This window comes from Ochotona princeps, chromosome 30, assembly GCF_030435755.1.
Source record: "Ochotona princeps isolate mOchPri1 chromosome 30, mOchPri1.hap1, whole genome shotgun sequence".
NCBI lineage: Eukaryota > Metazoa > Chordata > Mammalia > Lagomorpha > Ochotonidae > Ochotona > Ochotona princeps.
In genome coordinates this window covers 573,329-595,761 of record NC_080861.1, presented here as the reverse complement: position 1 = coordinate 595,761, position 22,433 = coordinate 573,329, and the positions used below count along the sequence as shown (strand labels likewise).

Here is a 22,433-nt window from a genome sequence, read left to right as displayed (position 1 = left end):
CCCATATGAGTGCAGGGTCCCAAGGCTTTGGGGCATCCTCGACTGCTTTCCTAGGCCACAAGCAGGGAGCTGGATGGGAAGCGGGGCTGCAGGGATTAGAGCCAGTTCCCATATGGGATCCCGGCGCGTTCAAGGCGAGGACTTTAGTTGCTAGGCCACCACTAGAGACCATGATGCTCAATTAAATAATCCATTCATAAAAGGACAAATATCATATAGTTTTCCTGCTGTAAGACAACCTCTATGCAAAATGCAAGATAAATAGATACACAGGTAAACATGCATATGTAAATATATATATAATCTCAAAGATGAACTGTATAATGGAGACTACCATATGGAGAAGTGAAGTACAGGGCACTATGCATCTCTACTCCCAATTAAAAGAGACTCCTAATGAAAACTGTTAAATATACCTTGACAACAGAATGTTAGACAATCTACCATTATCTATACCGACAGTGTCATGACACATTAAACAGAAGAATGTTGGGATTGAAGCTCTCGTTGAAGAACTGTGTTATGATACTAATACGGGGAAGCATCTGGAGGACAGGGAGCGAGGGGAGAATCCCTGAGGATATGCAACTGTTTGTGGAAAATAATAACATACAGTTACCTGTTGTGGGCTAAGGAGTTGGTTAGCACTTGGTTAGCATTACAGGGAATGGGCTTGGGGCTGAAAGCACCTGGTCTAATGGAACTCAGCTGTAGCCACTATTCTGCTAAAGAGGGTGTGATGGAACTCAGCTATATCCACTATTCTGCTAAAGAGGGTGTGGGGGAAACAGGAACCAAGAACTAGGTGAAAGGTCAAGAGAGGAGGCAATAAAAGCAGGCCTCGCGAGAGGCTTGAGAGAGACTTCACCATCTCTGGGCTCCGTGTGGATGCTTCGTTCCCCAGACCTTCGCCGTGCCACGTTACTGGCTCTGCTGGCCGGAACAGTTACCTACAAAACAGAGGTCCACATTTAAGCAGCCTTGTCCCCAGCACTGGGGCATAAACCCAGGCATTTCCCTCTGATGAAAGCAATTCCTGGAGATTGGGCTGTGAAGTGGGAAGAGAAAATACTGCTGGCAGCAACAGATGGTGTGTCCGTGCCGCCAACCGACCCTGCACTGGGCAGCGTGTCACAGCGTTGCCGGACCTCTCTCTCCTCATCACTTGTCGACCTGCCCTGGCCTGTCATCTGCCTAAACCTCTGCTGAAGCTGACCCTGCACACTGTGGTGCCGCGCAGAGCAACACCCACTCTTCCTGCCCAGACCTGGGGTCCCCACTTCTCCCAAGAGCCCTACTCCTGCCAATGTTCTCTGGATCACAGCCTGGGAGGTGAGCGGGTTTAGAATTCCCGGGCAGTTCATGGTTTCCATGCATTTTTGATAACCAGAATTAAATCATTTTGTTTTGTTTTCAGGTAAAATAGAGCATGAGTGGACACTTATTTTTGCAATTCCAGTTCAGGACTTCAAGCTTTTCCTCCTTTAGCAGCATTCTCATCTATGTCTTCACCTCAACGCCCAAAATTCTGGTTCTCATGAACAGCAACGTAATTCCTCATTTTTCTTCATTGTGCAACACGCGTACACAGAGTAGCCAATGTACAGAGTAACTACACCAACAGACACCTATGTGTGGCTGACACAGTTGGCACTCTGTGAATGTTCCTGCCTATTAAAAAGGCGTTCATCCTACAAAGGGACCATAAATTATGCAGTTGACTCCTGCAACCAAACCTAACTCTAACTTTTGCTTTGTTAAGGAAAAAATTAAATAAGACAGCATTCATACCGTAGTTGGGTATGGGCATGAAAACTTTCACTCTTTTAATCCTTGCAAGCTACAGGAAGTGAAAAGTAAGATTCACCTGTTAGGTTCTCATCTTAGGTAACCTGAGGATATTGTTAGCAGGGCAGTGAAAGACGCTCTTGTGGTATTCTAATCGCTTGACAAAGGTTGGACATGGAGGACTGAGCGTGGGATGGAGAAAGGAAGCGAAGCTTGGGCTCAGAGAAAGCCTGTGGCTGCAGAAAAGCCGAAAAGCATCCAGAATGTCCCACAAAACCTCATGAAAGAGCAATAACTTTGCCATGATTGACAAAATCCATGACTGCAGAAGAAGTGTTTAAGTGAATGTACATCTCCTACTTACTTCTCTCCACCAATGGTGGCACCTCCTTAAACGTGGCCTTGCTGTTATTCGTAAACACTGCACTTCATCCTCCAAGTAAGGAGTACTGTCCGTGCTTAAAAAGGTGAGAGAGACATTGGCTCAAGCTGCCTCTCCAGGTAGTCACAGCCAGCCTTCTGAGCCTGTGAAGACATTCCCTGACGGCAGCCTGCCCAGGCTGCAGCAAGAACCACAGCAGAAGAAACAGCTTCTGAAACCTGCCTCATGCCCACAAAAGCGACAAGGGACAGCTCCCCTTGGAAGTACAGAGTATCAGCCTCTCACCTGCTGCCACCTGCTGCCACTCCAGAGATCTGGCCTGCCTCCTCCCTGGTGAGGCATGGCAGGCAGACAGGGATTGTGACATAAGCAAATGTCCTCAGACTGAGCTCCCTGGCAAGGACCCCACCTTAACAGTCAACTTTGTGCACCCTCACAGGGGCTGGGTGGGGGAGGAGGGCCCCCGAAGCAGGGACCTGGTAGAGGAGACATTGCTATCCGGGGGGGCGACAATCATGTAGGGGCCATGGAGACGGCTATGTGTGTCTGCTCCCCATGCTGCACGTGGCAGAGGTGTTGTCCTCAGTTATGCTCCTGTCTCTGCTGCAAGTTCATCTTCACCTCGGAGCGCAACTGCACCTGCTTCCCTTGCCCCTACAAGGACGAGCGCAACTGCCAGTGCTGTCACTGCACCTGCTCTGACAACCCCAACTGCCACTGGTGCTGCTGCTCCTGGGCCAACGACCCCAACTGCAAGTGCTGCTGCACGACCAGCAGCAACCTCCAGTGCTACTACTACGAGAGCCGCTGCTGCCGCAATGCCACCATCACATTCCGTAAGGGCCGACTCAAGAGCATCCGCACCTCGTAAGTGACCGGCGTCTGACACGGGGCCACACTGAACTCCTCACCGGCAATGGGGAAGGGGTGTGAGGGGGCAGCGGGCGTCTGACACGGGGCCACACTGAACTCCTCACTGGCAATGGGGAAGGGGTGTGAGGGGGCAGCGGGCGTCTGACACGGGGCCACACTGGTTGGGAGGAGTGGGAACTCCTCACCGGCAAAGGGAAGAGGGGAGGGGCCGTGGCCCTCAGGTAGACAGCAAACCCTGGGTTCATTTATCCATGTAAAATATGGTAACCATATTTTACCATATGGCTGTTTACCACATGGAGTTGTTCAGAGGATCCTTGTGTACTAAACATGTATAGACCCTAACTTCCAAACTGAAAATCTACTAAATATGGGACTTAAGCCCAACTCTCTCATGTGTGCAAAGCATGAATAGCTAATTCGTGCAGAAGCCACTCAACAGGTGTTGCCTGCCCGGGGCCCCTGTCCCCTAAGCCCACTGTCCCCTAAGCCCACTGTACTCCTGAGGCAATGGAGCTTTTGTGAGGTTGAGCCAAACAGAATCACTCAGCAAATAAGAGGCAAAGCTAGGATCCGAACCCACAAGCCATGCTTTCAGCTCCGAAGTGTTGGACTGCGAGACAGAGAAGTCCTGTGGCGGCTGATAACATGCAGGCCCTCCAAGAAGTTCGTGGATGACACATTCCAACAGGAGTTTATTTGGGTGCAAACACCATGCAAAGTTTTCATGGTCTGCATTTTCCCTGAGTTTGTTGAAGACCCTTTTTTATGTGCTCTGTAACCTGATGGGTAGTATGAAAATATAAATTGTGCTTCCTCTTTTTACTATGAATTCTTGATATAAGCAGTATTGACTGGAAAGGTAAGACTGTCCAGGGACCACCATTGACCCTGACCTATATCCACACCATGCAAGCCCATGACCTTTGCCATCTTTCCCATAGAGAGGTCGTGACCCTTCAGGTCCCCAGGACTCATTTGGGGCAGTAATTGAACATCTCCATCAAGCAGCCAAACTTTGTCACCCAAGAGAGGAACCTGGGCTAGTAACGGCAGACTTATTCAGCTTCCAAGAGGAAAAGCAGAACCATGAGAAGCAAGTCTGAAGGCCAGCAAGCCTGGAGCAGCAATTGTGTGAGCAAAGGTCTAGTGGGAACCAGGGAAGAACCCTGTAACATCCATGAAGTGCTTGGTGACTTGGTCCTGGAAGAATACCGGGGCCTTTCCATCCAAGGCCCTTCGTGCTCGAGGAGCCCAGGGATTACAGACGCAAGCCCAGAAGGCCTGGCTCTGAGACCCAGGCCGCTGACCGAGGGTGGAGAAGGAGACAGGGACAGTCCTAGAAGGAAAGCAGAAAGGCCAAAGCAGATGGAACACACAGCCATAAGGCAGGAGCCGTGTCCAGACATTCCTAATGAAACAGCCAGGCATGGTGTATCTGCTAACAGCTCCCTGCCCAGAGGCGAGTTACTTATTTTCAGAAACTGCTTTAACCCCGATTGTAGTGTCTCAGATCACACACTTGATTTTGACAGGCACGCTTTGATTTCATCCACATGTCTTACAATGAAATACATGAGTTTTCTGGTTTTTAAAATATTTATAATTGTTGTTGTTATCACTACCATTATTCGAAAAACAGAGTTAGAGAGAGAGAGAGAGATCTTTCATTCGTTGGTTCACTCTCCCAATGGCAACAGTATCCAGAGGCGAGCCAGGAGCTTCTTCCTGGTCTCCCATGTAGGCGCAGGCGCCCAAACACTTGGGCCATCCTCTACTTGGGTCATCCTGCTTTCCCACTGCATGAGTAGGGCACTTTGTTGAAAGTGGAGCAGCTGGGTCTCGAACCAGCACCCATAAAGAATGCTGGCATTGAAGGTGGCAGCCTTACCCACTATGCCACGTCACTGACCCCGTAATGAAATATTTGAAATCAGTCTCAGGCATGAGAGATGATGATGATGTCACACACACACACACACACACACACACACACTGGTGGAAACACACTTTTCGTGGACGTGACCACTACTTTGTTGCACTGTGACTGTGCCTTCTGCTGTGGGCATGAGCTGGCCAGTACTTTAGCCGTGGCTGTGTTTATCTGAGACAGACTGTGCTATCAGCCAAGCATTTGCAGTCGCTCATTCATACTACGAGAGACTTCTAGGAAAGTTGCATGGATGCTTGATTTACAAGCAGGAAGGCTGGGGGAGATACGGTGAGAAGCATCGCAAAGCTTGAGTCTAAAGCCATACCTTCCCTCATCGGCACATCCCTACAGGGTCTGGCGGTCCTCACTCGGCCTCTGGGCATGGCTTGCCAGTGGCCCTCCTGGCCTGTTGAGCGGACACACCCCACCTCTCTGCATCCCATTCTACACAGCACAATAAGGCAGTGCAATGCCTCCCAGGCAAATGCTGCTGAGAACACACCTGTAGCTGGACGAGAGTGGCTTTATTTATCCCCTGAAACAAATGAGAACAGTGATTACTACAGGATTTGGGTTGTTAGGTGAGGAGATGGGGTAAAGGTAAATCTATTGGGTATTTAAAGTAATCCACTCTAGACTGCAGGCCTAAACTGCAATTGGGAAATAAATTAAAAATAAAAATAAAGTAAAATAAATTAAAATTAAACTAAACTAAAATAAAATAAAACTGTAAAAGGCAACAGCCCCACCCACTTGCCAGGCCAGACAGGTGTGTGGCACACCACGTTTGGATGGTGTCTCTAAGTTCTCAGTGTCACCAGCAGGTGGCTTGGTCATCTGCTCTGACCATCCCCACCCAGATGTTGGTGCTGTCACGTTACCCATGTCCAGCAGAGCCCCCAAGTCTAGGAGACAGCATCAGGCCAGCCTGACAGGCACTCCATGTGCCTGCTATGTTCGGGCACAAGGATTCCCTCAACAGACTTCAAGGTGTAGCGGAACCTGGCAGAGAGAGGGTACCAACTCTAGCTAATGCCACCCAGCTCGGAGGAGGTGGCGGCAGGTGTAGAGTCCGTGCTGCCGTGGTGAGGACCCAAGAACCCTCTCTGAGTTGCCAGCTCTCAGCCTGTCCTCTGATGCCCGCTGTTGGCTTTCCCCTTCAGCTCCAAGGCCGCGCTGCGCATTGGGAGCAGCGACACCCAGGTGGATGAGCTGAAGTCCGTGCCAGCCAACAGCAACCTGGTGGATCACCTCACCTGCCCCATGTGCAACCGGCTGCGCCTGCACTCCTTCATGCTGCCCTGCAACCACAGCCTGTGCGAGAAGTGCCTGCGGCACCTGCAGAAGCGCGCTGAGGTCACCGAGAACTTCTTCATTCTCATCTGTCCCGTGTGCAACCGCTCACACTGCATGCCCTACAGCCACAGGATGCAGCTGCCCGAGAACTACCTGCGCGGCCGCCTCACCAAGCGCTACATGCAGGAGCACGGCTACCTCAAGTGGCGCTTCGATCGCTCCTCCGGGCCGGTCCTCTGCCAGGTGTGCCGCAAGCGGCGCATTGCCTATAAACGCTGCATCACCTGCCGCCTCAACCTGTGCAACGACTGCCTCAAGGCCTTCCACTCGGACGTGACCATGCAGGACCACGTCTTCGTGGACACCAGTCCCGAGGATCAGGACGAAAAGGTCTGCATCCACCACCCTTCCAGCCGCATCAGCGAGTACTGCCGCAACGACAACGAGCTGCTCTGCACCTTCTGCAAGATCGCGTTCCACAGTGGCCACGACACCATCGGCCTCATTGACGCCTGCTCCGAGAGGGCTGCCGCGCTCTTCAGCGCCATCGCCAAGTTCAAAGCAGGTGCTGGCCTCTTGTGCTGCTTGGCCTGGGAGGGGGTCGGGGAGTCAGTTTAGTGCGAGCCCCAGCACCGTCTGGTGATGCCGCGCCACCCTGCAGCTGCTTGGCCTCTGCGCACCTTGCTCCGGCAGGTGTGTCTTGCTCTGGCAGGTGTGTCATGTTCCGGCAGGTATGTCTTGTTCCAGCAGGTGTGTCTTGCTCCGCCAGGTGTGTCTTGCTCCGCCAGGTGTGTCTTGTTCCGGCAGGCTTGTCTTGCTCGAACGCAAGCGTAGCACGAAGGCCAGGAGCACAGGCTTGGTGTTAGGGTTGGAAACAGGGTCTTACTTCTGTCAATTAGCTGTGTGGCTGGCTGAGCCTGTTTCCTTTCTGCTTAGGAAGCTCTATGCAGCATAGGATAAGACTTAAATATTCATATGTGGATCTTGTCCCTGGTATGTGTTTACTAGATTATTTCTAATTTGAGGCAAGTTTTCCAAAAGCTCATGTAAGTGCATATTTTTTAAAGTGAAGCATGATTTTTAATTTTTGCCACCAAAATAAATTTATCTTTTAATTTCACTTTTCCGTGAGTGCTTTGAAGCACCCTCACGCTGCCTGAAAGAGGCCCTGGTGAGATTTTTCTGTAAGACCAGCTCTTACCAAACTGTCCTCTGTGTCCGGCCTGGGCATGCAGGTGCCTCTGGCCTGCTCCTGGCTTCCTTTAAGAAGTTTCATCCCGCCGTTCAGGCCTTAACCAATGCAAGCTCAGCAACCGCAGGCAGAATCAGGAGTTTCCCACCCCAGCACCTTTGTGGGAGGAGACGTGCGGGATGAAAAGTTGATGCCAACGTGCACTTTCTGCTGCCGTCAGCCACAGTCGGGCTTGCATTTAAAAGGCAGGCAGCGCTTCTCGGCACCTCTGATCACCGCCTAGACAGACATTTCCCCTCTGCCTTTACCTCTTTGCCTCTTCGTTTGTGAGTCAGGTGAGGGAGACACGGGCAGAGGGAAGGGGGCTTCAGGGAGGTGGGCATTCACCCCAGAGAGCTCAGAAAACAAGCAAAGAACATCACTCTCTCAGTGAACACTCCTGGCTCACCTCTAGACACTTGGTCATGACGGCAGCCCAGGGCCTCAGGGGGCCTGCCCTCATGGCCTGGTTATAGAGTTTGTTTTGCTTATGACCACCACTCATGGAAGCCCAGGCTCCCGTGGGACCAGGATGATATTTCAAACTAAATATAAAAAGGCAGTGACCCTGCCCTTGATTTTCAAAGATTTATTTATTTTATTTGGAAAGTAGATTCACAGTGAGAAACAAAAACAGAGGGGAAGATTTTTATCAGCTGGTTCACTCCTCAATAGATGGAGCCAGGAGCTAGGAGGTTCCTCCAGGTGTCCAGTCTGAGTACCAGTGCTGGAGTCATCCTCCACTGCCTTCCTGGCTGTAAAGCCAGAGGCAGCCAGAGGGCAAGTGGAGCAGCTGGGACAAGACCTGGTGCCCACATCACAGCCCAGGCTCCACCCATGCTCATTCCTTCCTTCATTTCTGTATTCCTAGTGCCCAGAAAGGCCTGTGGTCCGGACACAACAGCAGTCCGGAAAACATCAGTCGAATGACTGGTCAGGTGAACCAAGCGCCGCATGACAGGGTGCAGGATGAGTCAGTTCCTTGAAGTAGGACAGCAAAACCTGTCTTGAACAGGAAAGGAGCATCACTAAGCCATGGCACAGACAAGGCTCCTTTGCAGGACCAGGGACCTTGCCCAGTGAAGGACATTGCTGTCTGTGGCAGGATTCTTGGCAATGAGGCAAGGCAGCATTTAGAAGTGATCATCAGCAATCCACTTCTTTCTCCTCCCGCTGCAGACACTCAGCTTTCTGCAAGTCACCAGGTGACTGCACCTCCTCTGAATTCCACCTTGCAGAGAAGCAAAGTGTAGCTTGAACTTGCAACTTCAGCACCAGGGCGAGAGGTGATGCTCTCACCAGCTAGGAATGTGACAGGGAAGAATGGCTGGTCCTAGCCAAGAAGGAGCGGTATTCTCAGGGAGGCCAAGTTCGTGTTGTAACCCATCTTGCCCGTTTCAGCTTAGGTGCAGTGCCTCTCCCCTCTCTCTCCACTCACTCCCTGGAGGTCAATGCAATTTTAGAGCTTGCCGTGGCTTTGATATCTGGGGAGATGAAAATGTTAACAGTAACTAACTTGGTTGTTTTGCAGTCCGATATGAAATTGATAATGACCTCATGGAATTCAATATTTTAAAAAACAGCTTCAAAGCTGATAAGGAGGCGAAGCGAAAAGAGATCCGCAGCGGGTTTCTCAAGCTGCGAAGCATCCTGCAGGAGAAGGAGAAAGCCATCATGGAGCAGATAGAGAACCTGGAGGTGTCCAGGCAGAAGGAGATCGAAAAGTACGTGCACGTCACGACCTTGAAGGTCAACGAAATGGACGGCCTCATCGCTTACTCCAAGGAAGCCCTGAAGGAGACAGGCCAAGTGGCATTCCTGCAGTCGGCCAAGATCCTGGTGGACCAAATCGAGGACGGCATCCAGAGCACCTACAGGCCTGACCCTCACCTGCGGCTGCACTCGCTGCACTGCATGCCCCTGGACTTTGCTGAGCTCTCCAGCGCCATTCACGAGCTCTTCCCCACAGGACCCAGGAAAGCCTGCTCCTCAGGGGACTCGCTGCCCTCCCCATACCGCATGCGTTCGGAAATGATGATTGCCAGGAAGGTCACGTTCAGCACACACAGCTTCGGGGACCAGCAGTTACACCAGAGGAGCTCCTCCTTGCTGTCCTTCAGTGCCACCGGTGAGAAGCCTAAGGTGGGCTTGGAGGCCTATGGGAGAGCCCAGTCGGCTGCACCTGCCAAGCCCCCAGAAGGCCTGTACAGCTACTGGAGTGCCGCAGCAGAAAGCCAGCCCGTAGAGACCAGCAACAGCTTCCACAACTGGTACTCATGCAACGATACCTCCGTCAAGACCCCAGGCCCAATTGTGATCTACCAGACACTGGTGTACCCCAGAGCTGCTAAGGTGAGGAGGTTACAGACCCAAAGGCTGGGGCCCATGTGGTGGTGGGAGGTTCTGGTACACACAGACACTGGTGTACCCCAGAGCTGCTAAGGTGAGGAGGTTACAGACCCAAAGGCTCGGACCCATGTGGGTGGTGGGAGGTTCTGGTACACACAGACACTGGTGTGCCCCAGAGCTGCTAAGGTGAGGATGTTACAGACCCAAAGGGCTCTGGGCCCATGCAGGTGGTGGGAGGTTTTGGTGCACAGAACAAAGGTGGTAGTCAGGACAGCTAGCACCTCCTCTTGGGCCTCTAGGTTCTGGTCACTCAGACCTGCCCCTTTGGTTTCTTTGGAGTCAGTCTTTTAAAAAGGTGTAAATTTTGAAACTTAAAGTAACCCTCATGATTGGCTTAAACCCAACAGTGTCTAGTTAAAGCCTAGGTAGCCTTATCCCCACTCCAAAGCCAGTTTATCTACTGAAAGAAAACCCAGGTTGTAAACCAAACTACCTCAAAGATTTTACTTGATGAATGCAGTATTTCCTGAGGGGATGTCTATGATGGAGCACAATGCTGCTGTCTGCAGACTCCACACCTGTAGTAGCAGCAGTCTAACTGAAGGCCTGACACAGATCAAGTTTTAAAGGGATCTTCAAAATGTTCATGAAAAAGATGGATCACGAAAACATGCATGGATTTCAAACGAATTTACAACAAAAATAAACATCTTTTCACTCCATTTTTCCAGTTGAAATACCATGGTAGATTTAGACACCTAGAACATGATGTGTCAGGAAAATGGAGAAGTATGAAGGAACTTTGAAAGTTCATAGAGAAATGAAATTTACAAGATTTGAGTTCACTTTGGTGCCAAAAGGTTTGAAATTGATGCAGCGTTTTTTTGCTGCTGCTGGTGGTGGTGGTGGTGGCCTGTTTTTCCACAAGTCCATTTCCCTTGAAAACTTTGAAAACCTCTGTGTCACAGACACCAAGAACCTCCCATGGGCTGGAGATGGAGCAGGGTCCCTGCACTTCACATACGCGATACACTGAAGCAGGCAGGTGAACTCATCTCTAGGAGATGCAAATGTGTGTGCCATTGGCTCGGGGCTGGCAGCAGGTGTCACCTATCAACTCAGACCCTTGGAAGGTTAGCCAGAGCTTAGTATGTGGTGTAAGGACTGGTGGTCTCTACTCCAAATTTGGACTTGGGGAACAAGTCACTTCATGTCACCTGTTCGTCATCCCTTGGAAAGCTCCAGAAAAGGGGCCACGAGGTATCTCTGGGCTCAGTCATGCACAACCCTAAGCCTTTGTTGATACCGGCCATTGAGAATGTTGCTATAGGTTTTTTTTTAAGGTTCCTATAGTTTTATAATTTGTTAACTTGTTTTGTGAAAGTCCTGGAAATTTTTTTAACTCTACAAGTCCATTCCAAGAAAATGATTAAAAATTCAGATGAAGATACATGCCCAAAGGAGTTCATTCCAGCATTTATTTATTAGAGCATAAAATTAGAAATAATCTAAATGTTCAACTATATAAAGATTAACTTATTAGAGGGCAGTTTTCAAAGATATTGCTTTACTGGATTTTTAATGATATGGAAAATAAATACAATATAAGTGAAAAAGCAAAAATAAAAGCAACATAATCCATATTATATGAACTTTGTGTTTGTATTCCAAAGCTCAAAGGAAATAATAATGAATCCAATAGATTGTGAGATGTTTACTTTTTTCCCTTATACTTTTTTCTATATTGTCCAAGTAAAAAATCATAAATAAGTGTGTTTGTTTTAATAGGCAGAAAAAGACAAGTTAATTTCTGCTGCTTTACAAACTGATTTAGCAGCTACATCTACTAATTGGCAGTTGTTAAATCTCTTCCCAGGAGCTGATTACGTTTTGAATGTGAACATAGATTCTCCAGCATGAGACACATTTCTTCAGTGTGTCTGAATTCCATTTCCTTCTGTGTAACACAAAAGGGTGGAATAGACAAATTTGTCAACATCTAGTGTCCAGTGGTTCGGTTGAAGTTTACCAAAGTGTACTCTTTCTGAGTCTACCAAACAGAATAATGAGAATCTATCTGCCAGGTCACGGTGAGGCTGGCATGAGGCAGAACCCGGTGCATACTGGTTGCGTTGGTGGCACAGGTGAAGGGCAGCCACAGAGCCCAGCGGAGCATGCTGCTCTTGACAGTCACACCAAGCATCATGCCAACCCTCATTGCGAAGTCTGCCTGATCCCAAGTCCTCATCACCCCTGGACAAGGATTCAGCTCAAACTCACCACACAAGGGTCAACTCCATCTGCAGAGGGAGGAGCCAAGTGATGTCCACTGGCTTCACCTGCTGTGTCCCTTCCCTCCATAGGTTTACTGGACATGCCCCACGGAGGACGTGGACTCTTTTGAGATGGAATTCTATGAACTCGTCACGACTCCTTCCAACAATGTATGCACAGAGCTCTGTGGACAGATTCGAGACATAATGCAGCAAAACCTGGAGCTGCACAACTTGACCCCAAACACCGAATACCTGTTCAAAGTGAGAGCCATCAACGACAATGGCCCCGGGCAGTGGAGTGACATATGCAAGGTACAGTGTGCCCGCCTCTCCACCCAGCATTCCCTGCAGCTTCCGCATGAGGCTCCATTGGTATGGCCACATGATTGCAGAACTTCTGGTGGGACTCATCCCTCTGAGGTCAAAAAATCTCATGTAAGGACAAGGAGGCCAGGTGTTCTAAACGATGCCTGAGAGTTGCTAGTTCTGACAGATTCTGAGACCATTTGTTGCAGGCATTGTGTTGGGATGCAGAGTTTCAGAGGGGAAAGTAAAGTTGAAGCCCTGCCTTCATGGTCCCACTAGGGTGGGAAGAATAAGAAATACTTCTGTGAGAAAGATTAAAAGTGCTTCTGTCCCCAGGCAAGGACAGGATAGGGTGCCAGATTTGGCAGCTAAAATGTGTGGTATCTAGGTACGTTTGAGTTTCTGGCAAGCAATGAGTAATTTTTTAGTGTACCTCCTTGTGATATTGAAGTCCTGCTTACATATGTGTTTGCTGCTTATCGGAAAGGCAGAGAACAACGTTGGGGCAGGGCCAGGGTGGGCTCCACAGAAGGAGAACCCATGATTCCCGTTGCCCTGAGATGTTCCCAAGGGACCCACATTTATGAGTGTAACTTTATTGGTATTAAAATAAGAGAGAAGAGATCCAGACTTCCCAGAGCTGCCCTGCTGCCAACATGATGGCGCTCTTTGCAATCACAGTAGATCATGGCTTAATCAGGGACTTTAGGAGTGAAAAAAGGACAATTATTCGTTTCATCTTTTGAGAGGAGGAAATGTACTTGACAGAGAGAGAGCGGTCTCCTGAGACCTTTTCCAGGACAGTGCCCCTAGGAGTTGGAGCATCATCAGTCACTCTTCATCTCCCTCTTCTTCTATCCCTTCATCTCACTGAATCTGCACCCTTCTCAGGGAACCCTTCCTTTCTGCTCTCCTAAGCTCAGTGTGCTATGCACTCCCTTGGGTCACCATGGCCAAATCTCGTGTGAGCTTCGGGTATCTGACCCTAATGGCACTCTATGGCCCCTTGCTCAAATGTTTGAAAGAATGCAGTGGTCATTCCCTCCACTCATAAGGGACCAGTGGGAGGCAGGCTGAGGAACGACCATGCTATGCACCAATTTCTGGAAGTGGGGCTCCTGGTGTGGGCAGCTGCATTCTGATGTCCAGGTGCAGGGTCGTGCTCTCCTCCAGAGCCCAGGATGAACACACACACACACACACACACACACACACACACACACACGTCAGTACACCCCATCAGAAGGAAGTGGGATAAGAAATCCCAGTAGCCACTCCTTCTGCCCTACCCCAGCCTGGGGGTCAGTGACCCCCAGAGACCTCATCCCTCTCTTGGGAGCAGGGAATGCCCCATGGCTCTTCCTCTTGACACTGGCTTTCCTTCCATATTCCATCTTCTCAGCCACCATTTAACCTCGGAAATACCCTATCCATTAAAGATGCCTCATGCTGGTATGATCTTTTAGGTCATTTTTCAGATGTCAGGGACAGAAACGTGTGGGTAAGACCAGTGAGTGTGATGCCCGCCACCTCAGTCCCTCCGGGACCTTTCTAGGGCACATGCGTTGTTGTCTCTCATAAACCGTGAGCTCTCTGAGAACACAGCTCACATGGTGTCCTCTCCTTTCCTTCGATGCTTATCACAACAGTCTGGCTCTTCTAGTCGAATGAATGCATGAGTGAGAACGGGAGCAAACAAATGAAGAGATGAATATCTAAGGAGGGAAGAAATAAATTGATAGAGAAGATTAGCGATTCCAAAACACTATGAGAAGGCTGCTGGTGTGGTGTGCTTTATGCCATCACTCAGGAACCTGCCCCTCGCATTGTGCCTCTGCGATGAATGTCCCCTCTGGAACACAGGGAGCGCATTCCTGTCCCTCTGCTTTTTAACACAGCATCCAAACGAGCAGTGCCCTAATTAATGAGGTTTTCTGGAAGCTTCATTTTTATCTGACTTGAGGAGCTGCGGGATGGATTTTTCCTTCAGATTCAATTCTTCCTCTGCTTTGTGGCAGTATTAGCATGCCAGGCAAGACATTGGTTTCCTTAGCATTTGTCATGATTTGCATAAGTAAAGGCTTCAATAGCTAATGAAAATAAGATGGTGTGTTTGAATGACATTTCTAAAGCTTCATGGAAGTATTGAATGCAACTCTCTCCCATAAAATTGGCATTTTTCTTCCTGTGGCATCAGTACTGTGAAGCATTCACTTGAACACTGCAAGGAGGCAGCACAAGCATTTCTGATTCAAGATGCAGTATTTCCATCACACACCTTCTTGTGAAAGAAGTGAAACAATATCCTTTCTATTTGATTTGCGTCACCTAAGACTTCTTGGGTTTTTTATAGGATTGTATTCAGAGTACAGTCTGTGTAGCAAGAAAACTGTTGACACTTTTTAAAGGTTAGCTCATCCAACCACCTGGAAAGGGGCAAGTTGCTGCCCCCACTTCACAGATGAGAAAGCTGAGGTCCAGGGAAGGGGGCTGTCTGGTCCCACGTAACTCAAGGCGGGAGTCGAGTGGGAACCTGGGAAGCATCCTTTTTGGTGCCGTGTCGCATACCACCAAGTCTCAGCCGGGTGGGCTCAGCCTTGGGGTTCTGATGCCTCACTCTAGAACAACATCAAAGGCCACTGCAGAGACAGCTGAATGTTTAACATGTGTGACAAAGAGCGCCTGGGTCCAAGACCTCTGCCTTATTTATGTGTTCCCTCTTGTGCCGTTTTTCCAGTGTGTGTGCATCTTCTTCTTTTACGTGTTCTTAGTTGATGTGTATTGTTACTTTCAATGTGTCGCTAATTTACACGAGCAGCACTGTGCTCCAGGTCTGTCTTTGTTTCTTACCTTTGTCCCGTGTCATTATTCAGACTCACCCCTGGGCTCATGGGCACTGCAGCCGTGACTGTTGAGGAGGCCTCGTCCTTTGCTGGGTGCATTTGTTCACCACCAGATGCTCCACCAGGAGGGACACCCAAGTGACCCTCACTGCTGCCACAGTGAATGGCCTTGCAAGGACACCTTGCGCATGCGTAGGGTCAGAATTTCTCTAGATTCTTGTTTTCTCCAGGTGTTTGTGCAGTGTGAGAATATCACAGACTGGGAGGTTGTGAACAATAGAGATTTGAGTTCTTGTGATTCTGGAGGTTAGAGGTCTGAGATGGAGGTGCTGGAAGGCTTGGCTGCTGGACAGGCCTGAGGCCAGCCTCTTGGCTTGGACACAGCCACCTCCACACAGCGTCTTTCCTCTGCTGAGGCACCCCCAGTGTCTCTGTAGGACCAAGTCTGGCTGGCCTCGGGCCCTATCTAGTGACCTTGCTTTAACTCACCTCATGGACGTTCTGAGATTTTAGGAGTGAAGGCTTTACCACATGAATCTGAGGGTGAAGGGACACTCGTCAGCCGTATCACATCTACACCATCAGTGAAACTGCTCATTCGTGAATCCATGAGGGCTTCATGTGACCGCACCCACGTACAATTCCACAAGGAATAGCTATGGCACCCTCACAAGGGCCAATCCTAAGCCCCATCCCCACTTGGCAGGATCCTGCCATCTGCTACTTGTCCAAGCCGGGTACTGATCTCTTCTCATCGTGTTCACTTGTGCTCCATATGCCTGGAGGCTTTTACGCTTACCCCCTCTGTCAGTAGCCTGTCGAGACTCAGCGCCCATTTTCCCATTACATTTCTCTCTTCCTAGTTGATTTTCAGGCTGTCCTTGTATGTTCTAGATAATACCTTGAGGCTTTGCTAATCTTCTGCCTCCTGACATTTTGTCTATTAACTTTGTTCATGGTGGACTTCATGAGACAGCAGAAATTTTCTTGAGTATTAAATAATTGATTTTCATTATCTGACCTTCTGAAATTTTGTTTAAAAAGTGCTTCTCTAGGTTTGGACCACAAAAATAATCTTTTATAAATTCCTTTATTAAATTTACAGGCGCACCTTGCAAATTAGGTCTCTCATCCATGCCTCTAACTTTCGTGTGCTTGGAAGAAAGGAACTCTTTTACTGCCTAATGAGACTCTTCTCTGAGCCATTGCCCAAGCTCTGCTTTTCTCTTTTATTGCACAGTGAAGGCACATGGGGATCTTAAATTAACATACATTTGGGGTACATTTCCAAGCTTTATTGCGTCTGACGGGTCTCCTATTCTTGAGGCGGTGCCACACTGGTGTCAACTGTGCCTTAGCCTCATTCAGCGTTGATGAAGTGTCATGTGAACCGAGCAGGCCCATTCTTCTCTTAACATTTCTCCAGTTAAAATTTCTCTAGAAGTTTATTTGAAGAAAATCAAATACTTAAAAAGATAAGCCTGATTGAATTAATTAGGAAGGCCTGGAGTCTTTAATTGGAAAACCATTGACAGTTGTGGAATACATCTAAGTATTCAAATGATCTCAATGTGCTCCAGTAGGGTGTTTTAAGTCTGTCCTACAGAGGTTCCTATGTTCCTGCTTTAACTAGGGAGTTCAGAGATCTGCTATGCAGCGTAAAGACAACAGTTAATACAGCGTGTACATTATAAACCTGTTAGGGCCATAGGGACTCTCCACACACACAAAACAGAGTGATGGTGTGAAATGATGACTATGCTAATTTTATTGACCAGAATAATCATTTCACTATGTGTATCAAAACATTATGTCCTACAATACTGATGCTATAGATGTCATTTGATATTTTCACTTATTTTTGTGATGAATTTCTGGTTTGGAGTAAAGATTATTGCTGTCTATAGGTTAATCTTAATCTTTCCAACCTCAAAAGCTCTCTTTTAACAGTCTATCTTGATTCTGTTTACTTCTTTAGCGAAAAAAAAATCCTTTTATTTTTCCCTAAGTAATGGTGGTTTTATCTCTTTCTTTAAAAGCTCTGGAACTCTTTTCGCTTTTCTTTCCGTTCAGATTTGGCCAGAGCCTTGATACTTCATTACCTGGTAGCCACAACTGTAGGGACCTTTGCCACGTATCACACTCCTGATCTTCAAGTTTGAAGAGTGTAACACTTTTGTTCCATTTTAATGAGATATAAACATTCTTAAGGCAAAGTTCCTTCTAATTCCAGGTGTCTGAGAGCTTGTACATAAACAGCTCAGCTTTCATTAATTGTGCTATATAAGAGAGTCGTAAGATTTTTTTCTTCTTTAGGCTATTATTAATGAAATGAATTGTCTTGATTGATTTTTCTGATGCCAAATCCTACTTACATTCATGGAATAAACCTGCAGTGGTGTGCTGTTTTTTAACATTGTGGCTTGGCTCAGCTCTCCTTGGTTTGGATAATTGCATATCTGATCATCAGTAAACTGAACTTCATGGTTTCTTCCTTATAGTGTTTTTATCTGCTTCTGGAATCAGTGCTTCACTAGGCTAATAAAAGGAGTTGAGAAGGTTTTGCTCTTCTATCTGCTAGCTCAACAGGATTCATTGAAAGCCACCTGAGCTCGCAGGTGGGGTGTCAACTGTCGTTCTAAAGTCTTCAGTATTGTAACATTCTGGTTGTTATGCTTCTTCTGCCCTCTGGTCTCTCCACCCTCGTCCACACACACGTGCACATGCATATACACGCGCATGCACACCTCAATTCTTACTGCTTCACACGTCGCACACAGCTTTGTCTTTGAAGAACTTTCACTTTAAGGCAAAACTCTATTATTCACAAGTCATTCCTAGGCCCTTCCTTCCACTGCTCCCCTTCCATGTTCCTTCCAGAAGGTCTGTGTGTGGGTCTTACGCCATTTTTACGTTGTCTCTAGAGTCCCATGACCTTCACCAAGCTACAGGTCATCTGAAGTCACGTGAACAGTTTGACCTTTACCTTACTTGAAGCCCTGTTTTCTCTAAAATCAAAGATAAATTTTATAAAGGGAGAGAGCATAATGCTAATAGATATCTAAATGTTTTGCCCTTTCTCTGTGTGTACAAATACACAAAGCTGGAAGGCTTTGTACACAGAGACTCGGTGCTACGTCCAAACACTCCTCTGCACTGCCCACCCCACAAGTCCACGTCCAGCCAGGCAGGGCTCCGGGGCCCTGGGGCTCAGCTTCCCTCCCTAAAGCACAGTGAACATGTCCAGGGCTGAAGGGGAATGCTAGACTATGGAGCCTGAGACAACCACCACTTCCAAGGTAGGGTGTGGGGAGCCACAGCTGAGCTGAGGACATTTCTAGATGGAGTACACCTACCCTTCCTGTCCTGACCACTCCCTGTGAACAGGCGGTTGGCTCTCTTCCTGCCTGCTGCAAACAGAAACAACAGGCAGGTTGACATGCTACAGTTCTATTCACCTTGCATGCATTTTTCTAAGACTCTTCATTTTTGAACATTTTTATTTATTTGTTTTTTTTAAAGATTTATTTTTTTTTATTTTTATTGGAAAGTCAGATATACAGAGAGGAGGAGAGACAGTGATCTTCCATCCGATGATTCACTCCCCAAGTGAGCACAACGGCTGGTGCTATGTCGATCCAAAGCCAGGAGTCAGGAACTTCTTCCAGGTCTCCCACACGGGTGCAGAGTCCCAAGGCTTTGGGTTGTCCTCGACTGCTTTCCCAGGACACAAGCAGGGAGCTGGATGGGAAGCAGGGCTGCCGGGATTGGAACCGGTGCCCATATGGGATCCCGGGGCTTTCAAGGCGAGGACTTTAGCCGCTAGGCCACGCCGCCGGGCCCATTGAACATTTTTTTAAAGGAAGTTTTTACAGAGAGAGAAGGATAGATAGAGAAGGTCTTCCATCTGCTGGTTCCTTCCCCAAATGGCTTCAGTGGTCAAAGCTGAGCTGATCCAAAGCTGGGTGTCAGGAACTTCTGGGTCTCCCATGTAGGTACAGAGCCCAGGAACTTGAACTATGCTCCGTGCTTTCCCGGTCTTAAGCTGAGAGCTGGATCGAAAGTGGAACTGCTAGGACACAAACCCACACCTGTACAGGATGAAAGATAAGCCTATTGTACCATGGCAGCAGCCCCTAAGAATCTTGACCATAACCAGGCAGTCACCGCCAGCAGTGAGTGACTGTCACTACCCCCACAACCTGATCAGGATGCTCACAGCCCAGTTACAAAGTCAAACACATTAGCTGAATATCCTAGTTGGAGCAGGTGCCAGGAGCCAGGGGTAGCCATAGGGGGTCTGGTAAAGCCTTCCTGGGAACTGGCCCTCCTCCCACCACCAGCACTCAGTCACAGAAGCTCCCTTCCCGGACTCACAATTTCATCACACTCTGGCTGCCATTTCTAGGGAAAGTCTCAGGTCCTTGGCGCTTAGGTTTTGTCACCCATAAACAGGACTCATCTGCTAAGTGTGGCTGTGGCAAGGAGTAAATGAGGTAGGGTGTGGCGTGTCCGGGGTGCGCTGGCCTGGGCTCCTGGGGACTGCCATCTCCCGCGTGGCTCATGTCCCGGTTTTTGGCCTCTGATCGCAGGTGGTAACGCCAGACGGGCGTGGGAAGAACCGAGCCAAGTGGGGCCTGCTGAAGAACATCCAATCCGCTCTCCAGAAGCGCTTCTGAGCACTGCGGAGCAGCCAGCACCCTCCGAGGTGCAACACAGGTTACGCATTATACTTACACAGATGCACCAAGATGTATTTTTTTTTCTCACCACTTTCTTCACGGAGGTTGCAGACCAAAGTTCCTGGGACCGCTGGGCTTTCCCAAGGGAGTCTCCTGAGAGCTCATTAAAGGAGAGACTTGACGTCATGGGCTACTTTTGGTTCCTTATATGACAGTTGTGTGCACGTCAGCGGGTCTGAGTGCCTGTCAGCCGAGGCAAGCCCTGGGCTCAGGATTCAGAGGGATTCTGGATAGAGTGGCGATTCAGCTCCTGCTAGATGCTGGAGCACTTTGCCCAGTCGGCATCCCTGGATGTCCGCTCTGATGCTGGCCAATTTAGCTGTGGTTGTTTGAGCAGGTCCTGACAGATGGGGCATTCGCTCCCTCCCTGCGAACTCCGGTTCAGCATTCAGCCGTTTTGCTGTTAGAAGGTTTCTCTGAATTACTGCACCCATGTGAGCCTGCCTCCCACAGCTTTCACTGTATGTGCTGAGGTCTGCCCACCTCGGGCTATAAGGAGTGAACGTCTACCCTGCCTTTTCCCTCACTCCCAGAGTCAGTGGGGACCAAGGTGGCATGGCTCCTTGAAGTCCTTCCCAACCAAGCATTTAAGGGTGACACAGTCAAGCATTCACTCCATGCTGGCTCGGTTTGTTCCCATCCTTCCTACAAGAAGCAACCTGGGCAGGCCGACGGGAGGAAGAGGAAGTGGGGAGGCTTTGGCAGCATCTATCCCACCCTTGCTTGTAACCCTGCTGCTTGCCTTCCAGTAACCCACTGCAGCTGTGTCTCCTGTGAGCCCAGGTGGAAGCCACACTCCACATGGAGACACCACGACACTCCCCAAAGCCTCGCACTCACTAAGCCCTGTCCAAACTCTACCGTTTGCATGTTCATTTAGGGCAGCCACCTTCTCCGTGAAGCACCACTACACCCCTCGTGTCTAGTTTGTTTTTCGCCTTCTGTTCCTTGGTGTCCTGTCTTGGCGGCCTCCCATGCTCTGCTCTCACAGGCAATTCTCCCCACCTCAAACTGGTATCCCTCCCTCCATGTGGGGTGGCCCACCCTTGTGAGTGACCACACGTGTGCTCTCGCTGCTACGTAAATGCTGCAGTCACTGCTGCACCATCTGCTGTGGGGAGCGGGGTGCTACAGTCGCTCCTGGGAATGGGAGGAGCCGTTGAAAGATGGCGGCTGGCCCAGGGCCAGGAGGCGGGGCTGGTCTCGCCAGCAGGTAAACAGGAAGTCGCAGGGATAGGCTGATGTCCCGCCCCCCGCAATTACTGGCCTATCATAGCGCCAAGTGGACCCACGGGGAGAAGTGATTGGTGGAGCATGGTATAAAAGCAGCTGCGGAAAGCTAAGGAGGGGGACAACGAGGAGAAAGAGGGAGAGGAGTACGACAGAACGGGAAGAACGGGGCTGCAGAGAGGGGTAGAAAAGCTAAGAAAAACTAGGGCATACGGGCCGAGGAGAATGGGGACGACGAGGAGAAAGAAGGGGAGAAGAACAACGGATGGAACGGGAAGAACGGGGCGGCAGAGAGGGGAAGAGGGGCTGAGATCTTCGAGTGGAAAAGCTAAGGCGTGTGGGGAGGAAAAGCGGCAGAGGGGGGTACAAAAACAGGACATAAAGCAGTAAGGCTGACGGAGAGAAAAGTACAGGGACAAGAACGGGGAAAAGCGGCAGAGAGAGGGCTAGAGAAGCAGGGAGAAAAGCTAGACCAACAGAGAAAGGCAGCGGAGAGAAGGGTATAAACGCAGCCACTTTGGGCACTAAGGGGTCTGGTTGTGGTTCCGGCTTTTCCCAGACCCTCCAGAGTGTGCCTCGTCGTTAGTGTCGCTGCTGGGCGGCGACAGGTGACCAAGACTGATGAGACAAGGCAAGGCAGGAGACTCAGAGCTGGTGTCCTCAGCTGTGGAGGGCGGCAGTGAGGCTGCCCAGAGAGGTGAGCTCAAGGCTGCTTCTACAGGAACAAGAACCTGCACAGCATTTCAGCTGGAGCAGCAGGCGCCAAAGTCCTGAGGCGCCAAGAGCTTGCATGTTCAGGAAACAAACACAGTGACAGGATCAAGTGCAGGGAACCCCGACGCAAGACGCACGGATGAAGGGTCTGACTGCAGAGGGCTGGGCTTCAGGAAGCAGGAGAGGATGTGAAGCAAGATAACTTCCCATCCTTCAAATGGCAGTGCAGTGACCAAATGAAAGGGCAGGACTGTTAGCAAAACCAAGGTCACCTGGCCTGGTCATGCTGCTAACAGGCCCCTCCCATCAGCAGGTGCACACAAGTGAGGGAGAGAGGAGACAGGGATGCTGGAGCCCTGGGGGCAGGGGGCAGGGAGGAAATGAGAGTTCTGCCTCAGGCAAGCGCAATGTAGGATTCTTGGGGACAGCAGCAGCTGGGCATCATATCAATCAACTTCAATAAGAAGGCA

General features: G+C 49.4%; 1 protein-coding gene across 1 annotated transcript; it reads left to right on the top strand.

Moving 5' to 3' along the window:
* The first annotated feature begins 2,585 nt into the window (after positions 1-2,585).
* TRIM42 (tripartite motif containing 42) lies at positions 2,586-20,010 on the top strand. Its single transcript, XM_004588348.4, has 5 exons — positions 2,586-3,037; positions 6,140-6,837; positions 9,035-9,855; positions 12,216-12,440; positions 19,870-20,010. The coding sequence occupies exons 1-5, from the start codon at positions 2,697-2,699 to the stop codon at positions 19,954-19,956; spliced, it is 2,172 nt and encodes a 723-aa protein (XP_004588405.2). The 5' UTR covers positions 2,586-2,696; the 3' UTR covers positions 19,957-20,010.
* The last annotated feature ends 2,423 nt before the right edge of the window (positions 20,011-22,433 follow it).